An 11,613-nucleotide genomic window follows, 5' to 3' on the forward strand; every position below is an offset into this window, starting at 1 on the left:
CCTCCTCCTCCTCCTCCTCCTCCTCCTCCTCCTCCTCCTCCTCTTCCTCCAACTCTTCTTTCTCCTTTTTTGTGAAGAACCCTTAAGCAGGATCTGGCTGAACGTCCCTCCCCTCCACCCCACTCCGCCAGGATAGGGCTCCCTCTTCTGATAAAAGGTGAGAACAGCTTTGGCCCCGAGTTTCTGGGATGGGCTTAGAGGATCTATCTACAACGTGGCTTTTGGTTTATTTTTATTTTATTTTATTTTATTTTTCAGCTCCTTTTGTTGGATGCTGTAGCCGGCCATAGGGAATAAAGTTTGAGGGAAAATAGCCAAGGCTGGGGCAAAATTGGCTTAATGTTTCAGAAGTGCAAAGCTGGATAATTCGGTTAGAATGAACGTAGAGGACTGGAGAATCGGGTCAGGTAATGAAAGAATTTGGGCCCCATTGAATTAATTTTACGTTCTTTCAACAGGTGATGGCATGCAACCAGAGGTAAGATGACAAGGTGACTTATCCAACATGTCAAAAAACCATGTGTCCCTCTGATACTCAATGTCCCTCACATACTCAAAAATAGTGGGGACAGAGCCCACCTGGGGAGGCTTGGCTTCAGGAGACGCAAGATTATAAAGAAAGCCAGGATTCCCCTCCCCTCCCCACCCCAGCCCCGCGTCCTTTCCCCAAAGTGGGGAGGAGCAAGTGTAGAAACGGGACTAGTTTCCTCTTTAAGACCCACCCAGAGCGTTGGCCCCGCCTCACGCCATTGCTGCTGCGACCCGCCCCCTTCCACTCGCCCCCAGGCCGGGCTGGGGCTCCCGGTTCCGCGCCCCTGGCTACGGGGTACGGCCCCCTAGCCACCATACTTGGGTGAGTAAGGAGGGAATGGTCAGTTTGGACCACAGGGCAACGCCTCTCCGGGAGTCCCGCCACGAGGTCCGGCCTCCGCAGGCCTGCGGTCTAAGTGCCTGCCCGCCTTGTGCACACACTCGGAACCCCAGGAACTGCAGGCATGCAGATGCTGAACCAATGTCTTGCCTTTGCCCACTCGGTGGCAGGGCTAGACGCGCTAGGTTTAAAGACTACCTAATTTATTCCGCAGGGCCTTCTGCTCCAGATCCCTCCAGGCACTGCGGATGGAGGCGTGGGGGAGCCTTGGAACATCAGACTAGTTTTGAATCCCAGTTCTGCCAGTTACTACCTTGTGGCTTTGAGTAAGTGGGTTTTTTTGTTTTTTGGGTTTTTTTGGTTTTTTTAAGCTACCCTGGGACTTAGTTTCTTTTTCTGTGAAATGGGAACCCAGAGGATACACCTATTTCTAAAAGAGATATTGTATATCAAGTACTGAGCTCAGAGTGTAGATTCTAACAGGAGTGTGATTGTGAGATCTTTTAGGGACTTTGGATATGAAGTGGTGATACTTCTACAAAAGCAGTTTTCAGACCCCTGTAATCTCAGCAACAGGGAGGCAGGGACAGAAGGATTGGGAGTTTCCAGCAAGCCTGGGCTACACAATAAGATCCTTTCTCTGGAAGCATGTACACAAGCACGTGCACACACAAACTAAAATAAAATGAAATCAACTAAGTGGTGCCAGTGAAGAAGTTAAGGCTGCCTAGGAGCAGAACATAAGGTAGTGAGCTCCTCAAACTGAGCTATAAAGCAGTGGCCATGGTGGAGGGGCCTTAGAAGTAATCTAAACCATGTGATTTCCTCTTGTACAATTTGAAACAGGCCCAGGATAGTTAGGTGACTTGTCAAAGGTCATATAATTAAAAGGGAGGCCAGGCACACTGCCGAGAAGTGGAACCAACTACCTTTTCTGTTTGTTTCTGACACTGTCCTTGAACCATCTCATTGACCTTGCAAGGGGTAGGATCTGTTCATGCTGAAGGTCAGGGAGGACCATTAGGAAGAGGATTGGGTTAAATCTACTTCAGATAGACTTTAGGTGTGGGGTAGCTGGGGACAGTGCTCTTGTCTAGGGTCCTATCCAGAGAATGGGTGGGCTCTGGGAGGGTCATCAATGCCACTTCCAACTTCCCAGGGAGATGCTTGACCAAATTACTTATTGCCTAAAAGGGAAGGAAGAACTTGAGAACTTGGGTCGGGCTGCTTGATCTGGCATGGCAGAGAGGTAGGTGGAAAGGCAGAGGAAAATGTGGAGGAGTGCCCACCTGTTTCTGGAATGCTAGGAGGCCAGCCTGAGATCAGAGTTTTATTTAAGGGTGGGGCCAGAAAGAGTCATGGCTTGAGACCAGAAAGGCCGGTTTTTATGTATCTGGAGCCAGCTATAGTTTGGCATCCAGAAACCTAAACTCTGAGAATGACTTCCCCAGGTTCAGCTTTGAGGAAGAGAATCTGCCTCTTGGTTTCTCCCTCTCTACAATGGGAATGGGCAGATTGGCTCAGGGGTGTAGATCTGTGGTATTTGTTTTCTTTTCTCTTTTGCTCACTCCAGTTCTAATCTGACCTTCCTGTTTAGTGTTTTGGTCTAGAGAGAAAGGGATCAAGAAAATCAGTTGAAATATATAGCTTTTTGTGGACCTTATATTTCCTTCCTGCTGATCCTGGGTAGATTCCTGCTTTACCTTTCCTTCTATACACCTATACACCGAGAGGGGTTGGGCTAGGGTTATTTGTGTGTACTTAGTGCCTGACTTTAGAATCAGTCTTTCGTTGTCTTTGTCTCTGTCTCTCTCTTCCCCTCCCCCCATCATCTCTCTCTCTCTCTCTGGTTTCTTGAGAGAGAGTTTTTCTGTGTAGCCCTGGCTATCCTAGTAATTGCTCTGTAGACTAGGCTGACTTCAAACTCACAGATATCAACCTGCCTCTGCCTCCCGAGTGCTGAGATTAAAGGCATGCACTACCACTTCCCAGCAGACTCTTGTCTTAGGGAAAAATCAGTTTTAAGAGCCTTGACCTCATCTCAGGAGCACTGGGTACTGGGAAGCCACCAGAAGCTGATCAGGCAGCTCTGACCTGCACACAGCAAGCCCAGGCTATCTATCACCAGGCCTGATTCTGCAAAGCCTTTCACCCTTAGAGCACATGAGGCTGCAGGCAGGGACAATCATGGGATGGAGGTTCTGTCAGCTTCCATGGAGTCTCTACTGCACTGGATTGCTGTGCCTGCAATCCCAGAGTCTGGGACGGGCCTAAAGGTGCAGCAGGAGCCTGCACTGGTGAGTGAAACAGTGAGAACCAAGAGGCAGGGGCAGAGGCTTGAGGGTGGGAAGGTAGGAACAGGCCACAAGTTTTAAGTTTGGTTCTTGAATCAGCGAAAGACTAGATAAACCAGCTACTGCAGTCCAAGGCCTATCTAGACTGACAGAGAGTTAAGGAGAAGGCTTTCCAATCTATTTCAAGCCTTATCTTAGTATAGATGGAATTCATTATCTTCCTTCAGAAACTGAAGTTGAGTGTTGCCTTGGGATTCTGATCTTCCTCATCAGGAACAGAAGCTGCCAAAGCTTAGGAGTCTCCTCAGACTTCCTCCCCTAAGTTTTGGATTGAGCATGAGTGCTAGCATTACCACTGTGCCCTCAGCCCTGCTGCCTGGGGCCCTGACAACACACCTTCCATCCTTAGGTCTGACAGGATGTACCAGGTCCCACTGACGCTGGACCGGGATGGGACCCTAGTCCGGCTCCGCTTCACTATGGTGGCCCTGATCACGGTCTGCTGTCCACTTGTCGCCTTCTTCTTCTGTATCCTGTGGTCCCTGCTCTTTCACTTCAAGGAGACAACATCTACACACTGTGGGGTAGGGCTTGGAGGGTACTGGTGGGTCAAATTAACAGAATTAGCCAGTTCTCCTGTAGGCTCCATCAAATATACTGGACAGCTGGGTGTGGTGGGTTGTTTGTAAATTGAAGTCTCATGAATTAGGTCCCTTTTACTTTCTATGAAAGTTATACCAAAAAAAAAAAAAAAAAAAAAAAAAAAAAAAAAAAGAAAAGAAAAGAAAAAAAGAAAAGAAAGAAAAGAAAGAAAAAAGCCAGGCAGTGGTGGCGCACGCCTTTAATCCCAGCACTTGGAAGGCAGAGGCAGGTGGATTTCTGAGTTCGAGGCCAGCCTGGCCTACAGAGTGAGTTTCAGGACAGCCAGAGCTATACAGAGAAACCCTGTCTCAAAAAAGAAATAAAAACCCAGAATCCATTTACTGCTTCATAGAGGAACAGACTCAGGAGCTCCAGGGTCTCCTGGGGTGGGGTGGAGGGGGGTGGAGGATGGGACTGGGATAGAGGACATTGTAGGTTTCACAGTGTCACTCTGCGCTTATGCCTGTGTCTGTGGGAATGCAATTTTGTGCATGTATGTGATTGTGAGGGGCATGCTTATATTTAATGGTTTCAAGAAAGATTGTATGTGTGAGAGAAACTTTGTGGAGACCTAGTTACGTGCATGAATGTGTTCTAGGGTGGGTCCCATGCCCTCTGAGGGTACTTGAGCTATGCAAAGAGATTTGAGTTTCTCCATAAAACATGAGTAAATGGGGTAATACTTGTGTTGATGTCTGTAATGTTCCTCCTTCACTGATCATCGACAGTGTTACCTGAGACCCAGAGAATGAGCATCAGTTTCTACGGCTATAGAGAGGTTGATGGTGCCTGCCCTGCTCCTTTCTAAGACTAGGGCAGAACTCCAGGAAGAGACAACTTGGGAAGTTGGGCTAGGGAGTACAAAGGGACTAAAACAGGATGAGGAAGAGAATGAGAAAGAATAAGAGATCATAAGGTTAGGAGGTAGGTCAGGAGATAAAGAGGCAGGGCCCCAGTTGAGAGCCTAGACATGGAGTTTAGCTAGCCTTAGAGAGAACGCTGAAGGACCAGCAGCTACCTTTATATAACCCTCACCTCCTGTAAAAGACCATCTGCCCTGTGGGAAGTCTAAGTGTAGCAGAGGATTCTGAATGGGGGTTTGGGGCGATGGTCTGCTTCTTTTGTTCAATATGACTTGAAAGTTTTCTTTCTAATTTGTAAACATGATACTTGATGAGAGATAACAGAAGGGATAGAGAAACCACAGGTGGTGGCTTGTGCATGTAATCCCAGCAGTGAGACTGAAGCAGGAGGACTCACTTGAAATCAAGGTCAACCTGGGCTAAAGAATGAAACCCTGGGGCTGGAGAGATGGCCCAGCAGTTAAGAGCACTGACTGCTCTTCCAGAGGTCCTGAGTTCAATTCCCAGCAACTATGTGGTGGCTCACAACCATCCATAACAGGATCTGATGCCCTCTTCTGGGGTGTCTGAAGACAGCAATCATGTACTCATATACATAATAAATAAATAAATCTTTAAAAAAAAAGAATAAAACTATCTCACCCCTACCCTCCAATAATTAAGTAAAATAAGTGGAAGGAACAGGACTGGGAGGAAAAAAAGTAGCCAGGTTAGCAGTTCGCAACCATGGGGGGGTCACATATCAGATATCCTGCATATCAGACATTTACATTATGATTTATAAAGTAGCAAAATTACAGTTATGAAGTAGCAACAAAATAACTTTATATTTGGAGGTCACCACAACATAAGGACCTGCATTAAAGGGTTACTTCCTTAGGAAGGTTGAGAGCCACTGAGCTAGATGGTCTAAGATCATTTCCTGTCCTAGTGCTTACTTCAGATAATACATCATGTGTTCCCATTACCTAACTCCTGTCCATCCTGAAAAATCCCTTCTAAGGTGTCTCCTCCTCTGGAACACCTTGCCTGGCCTCTTTGAGTCAAACTTAACTCCTTCTTATAAGTGCCTACTGTTGTTGGTGTTACTGCCTACATTTCTCTCATACCATATCTGTATCTGTCTTCCTCACCATTCTGGCATCTCCATGAGAACAAACACAGCACTGAGTCAAAAAGAATTTGTTGAGTAAATACATATTACTTCCCAGTCCAGTGTCTTGAGAAAGGCAGATAGTCCAAACAAAAATATAAAGTTTTTACAGCTTAAAAGTTAAACAGTACATTGTTTGCTCTGCCCTTCTGGCTGGCCCTGAGGGCTAATGGGACCAATGACCTCAGCCTACCTGATACTACCCACTACCCACTCTTGGTATACTAGTTATGGAACTAAAGCATAGGTTAGTGGCTGGCCTAGTGGCCCTGGGAATATTTCACCTCCACTCCCTGGGACTCTTCTGTTGGATACAATTGAAACTTTTATTTATACTTTGAGTTTCCTACCTAGAATATCCCAGGAAGGACCAGCCCTAGACATAAAGTGAGTAAACCAGCCTAACACACCCGTCACTAATGACACCAACCCTGCTTATACTTATATCCCAAGTAACAGGGAGCTTCGTCCTTCAAGTAACTTGATCTAAGAAGGTTTAGAGCTGGGCAGTGGTGGTGCACGCCTTTAATCCCAGCACTTGGGAGGCAGAGGCAGGTGGATTTCTGAGTTTGAGGCCAGCCTGGTCTACAGAGTGAGTTCCAGGACAGCCAGGGCTATACAGAGAAACTCTGTCTCGAAAAACCAAAAAAAAAAAAAAAAAGAAGAAGGAAAAAAGAAGGTTTTATAACTAACAATAAGAAGCATAGATTTGGGAGAATGCTGTTTGCGACAGGGTCTCACTTTACAGTTCTGGCTGGCCTACAACTTGTAGAACAGAGTGGCCTTAAACTCACAGAGATCCACCTGCCTCAGCCTCCCAAGTGCTGGGATTAAAGACATAAACTACCATGCCCAGCCAACATAGATTTTCTTTCCAATCCCTGCCCTAGTCTTGGCTCTGCTGTGACAGGCATAATTATGCTCTCCTCCTGGTTTTACATTAGTCCTGCATAGATGAGGAGACAGTAATGGAGACCCCTAAGTCTGTCTGAGGAGTGTAGCTCTAATTTTTGCAGATGACCTTCCAGAATAGGGTCTTTAGGCTCTTGACAACTCTATGTTGTCCTTGGACTGGATCCAGTTGTTAACTATGTTGTCTTTGTTGGGCCCAGGTCTGGATAATTGGACTTCAGCTGGCAAGGGCAATACAGGCGAAGCAATACTATTTATTCCTAATACTGTCAGACTGCTGTTGATGCAGCCCAAGCTACCATTAGCTATTTCTGTATGGATACAGGCTGAACACTGAGAGCCCATTCTCTGTCCTGTCTAGCGCTCTTTTGAGTCGGAGTCTATTTTATTTACTCTTTGTGTGCATGTATGAAGCACATGCACTCATGCCTGCATTTACCATGGGACATGTGTCAGTCAAAGGGCAGCTTTGTGGACTCAGTTTTCTCCTTCTGCCTTTACATGAGTTCTGGGGATCTAATTCAGACCATTAGGATACACAACAAGGGCTTTTACCCTTCAGCCATCTCACTAGCCCCTTGACTCTCTTAATACAGGCTAGTCAGATCTAGAAACATACCCAGTCATGTACCAATAAAAAATGAGCCAGATCCTTTTTTTTCCCTTTCCCATTTTCCCTTTCTAGAAACCTACTTGTCTCCCCTGGACAAGTATTTAGAAAGGTCTCCGCCTCCATGCCTGGCAAAGGAACTTAGTGGGCTGACCTTAGTCACTATCACTTCTTACAGTTGCACAGTGTTCTGGGATTTATGAGGTAGCCTTGTTGATTTTGAGAAGGCTGTGTGCCTGGGCAAGCATGGAGAACTTGGCTTTGTGGGCGGAGGGCAGGCCCCGAGGACCTGGGGGTTGGACCCTCTGGTCCGGAGCAGTTTCAGTCTGGCTGGAGTCCTCAGTCCCATCCCAGGATTCTGCAGCACCCAGTGTAAGTGTTTCTTGATCATCCTCCCATCCCACCCCATTCCTAATGAAAAGCTAGTCTGGTGGACTGGGTTCAACTTCCTCCTTAATGGGAGGAAGTATGACATCCAAGGAGAGATTTGGTCCTAGGCCTTTCACTCCAAAGCTCAGCTTGCCCCTAAAGGGAGCCCTGGGATAGCCATGGTGATCAGGGCCATAAGAACTGTGGGGGGTGACTTTTCTACCAGGAGGGAAGGCCAGCTTCCTGGTATGTATTTAACCTGGATGGAGGCTTCTTGGGTTTGACTGGGTACACTGAGCTGAAGATGAAGGGAGAGGTTCTCAAGACCCTCATCTTCCTCCAAGTTTTGAGTTGGGTCAGATAGTCCTCTCAGAGGGGAGAGGAATGTACTTTAGGCTCCACAGAATCACAGTGCCTGCTGACCTGTGGCTTGGCTCACTTAGAGCCTGGGGGTGGAATGGTTGGTAGCTTGTAGTTCTGCTGAAATGGGCCCTAGGACATTGTTCCTAGATGAACATGGGTGAGAAGGAGGAATGTGATCAGACAAGGTCAGTGGGAGGTCTTACCTAGTCTGAGCCAAAGGTCCTCAATTTAGAGCCTTAAGTGCCTAGATAACAGGAAGCTTTAGTCCAGGCATTTGGATCTGGTATAGTTCTGGGCCTTTGTCTCATCTCGTGTGTGATGGGAAGAATAACTTTTCCACTTCTGAACCTTCTCCTCAGTTGCCATGAGGGTGGTGATTGTGAAGTGAAGCCCTCACAGTTCCAGTGTTCAGGCCCCTGGGATCCTCTATTGTCTAGGCTCTTTAAAAGGTGGAACTAAAGTATCAGTGTGCCATTGTTCCTGAGAGCTGCCCCTGCCTGTCTCTGCCACTTCTGTCCCATCTCTCTTCATCTTCTTCTTCCTTTCTGACCTTCTTTCCATGTATGTTCTGGCTTTTCCTTGTGCCAGCTCTAGAAAAGGCTCTGCTTCCCCAGCCCCAAGTTGTGCCCCTTGCCTTTCTTGGACCACTCCTTACAGGATGTTCTCTGCGGCCTTGGACCCTGATGGGACCGTGTTCCGGCTCCGTTTCACAGCCTTTGTCTGGTGGGTCATCACTTTTCCCCTATTCGGCTTCTTCTTCTGCATCATCTGGTCTCTGGTGTTCCACTTTGAGTACACGGTGGCCACTGACTGTGGGGTGAGTTCCAGCATCCCAACACCCTGGGTAAGGGCAGGTTATGAGGTAGTTGCAAGGGAAGAATCAGCGAGTAAGTGAGAGGTGGAGGGTCAGCAAAAGGAAAGTGACAAAGGGTTGGGGGTGAGGCAGGTCAGGGTAAATGGAGAAGGGAGAGGCAGGGACTCTAGGAGTAGAGGCTCCACCTCTAGAATTGGGAGAGGATTACAGAAAGTAAACAGGAGTTGGGGCAGAGTGTGGTGAGGCTGAGGGAGTCGGGCTGCGGAGAAACTGCAGCTGGGCAGGATTGGTCAGGAGAAGGAGGAAGATGATAAAGAAAATTAGATTAGAGGAATCAGAAACTAAGGATGCATAAGAGGCCAGGAGCCAGGATAAGTAACAACTTGTTTCAGCTCAGATTAGGGGATCCCTAATAGGATCTCTGTTCTGCAGTCTTCAAGCTTGGTTTCTCTACTGGCAGTACTAGGCCCCATAACCTGTGTCCACTCAAGCTAGCTAGAAACCAGGATAGACTTCCTGCTTCCTAGATCTCTACTGGGTCTTTCTAGGGGGACTCAGGAGTACAAGCCGTATGTCAGAGGTATGGAGATGAATATTCAGTAGCTCTTAGCATCTAATTCACACAAGAGATGGTCCTCGGGTACAGTTACAATATAATGAGTTGGAATTATTTGTTTATATGTGTGTCTGTGTATGTGCACCTAAGGGCAGGTACCATGGAAGCCAGAAGAAGGCATCAGATCTGGAACTAGAGTAACAGTAGTTGTGAGCTGCCTGAGGTGGGTGCTAGGAGCCTAACTGGTGTCTTTTGGAAGAGCAGCAAGTGTTCCTAACTGCTGAGGCATCTCCTGACCCTGAATTGGGATTCTTATTGTGATAAAAGGGAATACAGGGACTGTAGGGCTCAGAAGAGACATTTAACTTTCCTGGAGGAGGGAACTTTGTGGCTGGACTGTGCTGAAGTGAGGGAGGATCATTGTGAATGCCAGGCTAACAACTGTGGAAAGATTTTAGGCAGTAAGAAATATGATCAGGTTTATGCTTTAAAACTTTGTTCTAGCTTCTGGCTGGACAAAGAAGAGGGCCGGGCATGGTGGCGCATGCCTTTAATCCCAGCACTTGGGAGGCAGAGGCAGGCGGATTTCTGAGTTCGAGGCCAGCCTGGTCTACAGAGTGAGTTCCAGGACAGCCAAGGCTACACAGAGAAACCCTGTCTCAAAAAATAGGGATCAGGACAAGAGTAGGGAGACCAAGCCTAGTGGTAGTGGCTCACTTGGGGGGGGGGTAGGTAGGTGGGTCTTTGTGAGTTCAAAGCCAGCCCCCATCTATTGAGTGAATTTTAGGACAGCCAGGACGACACAGAGAAACTCTGCCTTGAAAACCAAAAAACCAAAACCAAAACAAAACAAACCAAAAAACCCAAATAAACAAACAAGGGGTGGGTGGGTGCTGGAGAGATGGCTCAGAGGTTAAGAGCACTAACTTGCTCTTCCCAGCAACCATATGGTGGCTCACAACCATCTGTAATAGGATCTGATGCCCTCTTCTGGTGTGTCTGAAGACAGCCACAATGTACTCACATACATAAATAAATTAATTAATTAAAAAAAAAGAATCAGGATTGAGTGGAAATACAAGTGAAGTGGCTCATGCTGACACCACTGGCAAGACAGAGACTGTGAAGACACAGACTAGAGAGTAGAGCCCAGAAGAGAAGTTAATAGGATCATCAGGAGCTGGAGTTTTTGTCAGGTTGGTAAGGACAAGAAGATCGATAAGCCTTCTATAATTAGTATGTTTGTGTGTTGGGGTGGGGCTTTTGCTAGAGGCTGAAGATTTTTTTGTTTTTGTTTTTTCTAGACAGGGTTTCTCTGCGTAGCCCTGGCTGTCCTGGAACTCACTCTGTAGATCAGGCTGGCCTCGAACTCAGAAATCCGCCTGCCTCTGCCTCCCAAGTGCTGGGATTAGAGGTGTGTGCCACCACCGCTGCCCGGCTCGAATTCTTTATCAGTTTATTGCATTGAAGAATAAATCTTGGGCTGCCGAGATGGCTCAGTGGGTAAGAGCACTGACTGCTCTTCCGAAGGTCCTGAGTTCGGATCCCAGCAACCACATGGTGGCTCACAACCACCCATAATGAGATCTGACGCCCTCTTCTGGTGCATCTGAAGACAGCTACAGTGAATTACTCCAGAGTGAGCTGGGCCGGCAGAGGTCCTGAGTTCAATTACCAGCATCCACACACATGATGGCTCATGGCCATCTGTACAGCTACAGTGTACTTATACACATAAAATAAATAAAATAAATCTAAAAAAAAAAAAAAAAGGAATAAATCTTGCCGGACAGTGGTGGCGCACACCTTTAATCCCAGCACTTGGGAGGCAGAGGCAGGCGGATTTCTGAGTTCGAGGCCAGCCTGGTCTACAGAGTGAGCTCCAGGACCGCCAGGGCTACACAGAGAAACCCTGTCTCGGAAACAAACAAACAAACAAAAAAATTCGTGCGTGAGTGTGTGTGTGTGTGTGTGTGTGTGTGTGTGTGTGTGTGCGCGCGCCCGCGTGTGTATACACACCAGAGGATAACCTTAGGATACCATATCTCAGGAGCCATCACTTTGTTCTTTAAGACAGTCTCATTTGGCTGGGCTAGCTGTCTAGTGGGCCCCGAGGATCTCCCTATTTTTGCCTCCTCAGCACTAGGATTCTAAGTATATGCCTTT

General features: G+C 47.3%; 1 protein-coding gene across 9 annotated transcripts in view; it reads left to right on the forward strand.

Moving 5' to 3' along the window:
• Pgap2 (post-GPI attachment to proteins 2) overlaps positions 1 to 11,613 on the forward strand; it is a 32,807-nt gene that overhangs the window by 15,559 nt on the left and 5,635 nt on the right. For 2 of the 9 annotated variants that reach the window (XM_031387667.1, XM_031387669.1), the window contains exons 2-4: positions 259 to 407; positions 1,086 to 1,197; positions 3,575 to 3,749. In XM_031387667.1, the coding sequence (XP_031243527.1) occupies positions 377 to 407; positions 1,086 to 1,197; positions 3,575 to 3,749 (318 nt within the window). In that variant the 5' untranslated portion in view covers positions 259 to 376. Of the gene's footprint in view, positions 1 to 86; positions 158 to 258; positions 408 to 458; positions 479 to 541; positions 854 to 1,085; positions 1,198 to 3,574; positions 3,751 to 8,721; positions 8,895 to 11,613 lie in introns of those variants that run through there. The other 7 variants (XM_031387674.1, XM_031387672.1, XM_031387675.1 and 4 more) reach the window with 6 other exon arrangements.

The sequence above is a fragment of the Mastomys coucha genome, unplaced genomic scaffold (genome assembly GCF_008632895.1).
Source record: "Mastomys coucha isolate ucsf_1 unplaced genomic scaffold, UCSF_Mcou_1 pScaffold21, whole genome shotgun sequence".
In the NCBI taxonomy this organism is placed as follows: domain Eukaryota; kingdom Metazoa; phylum Chordata; class Mammalia; order Rodentia; family Muridae; genus Mastomys; species Mastomys coucha.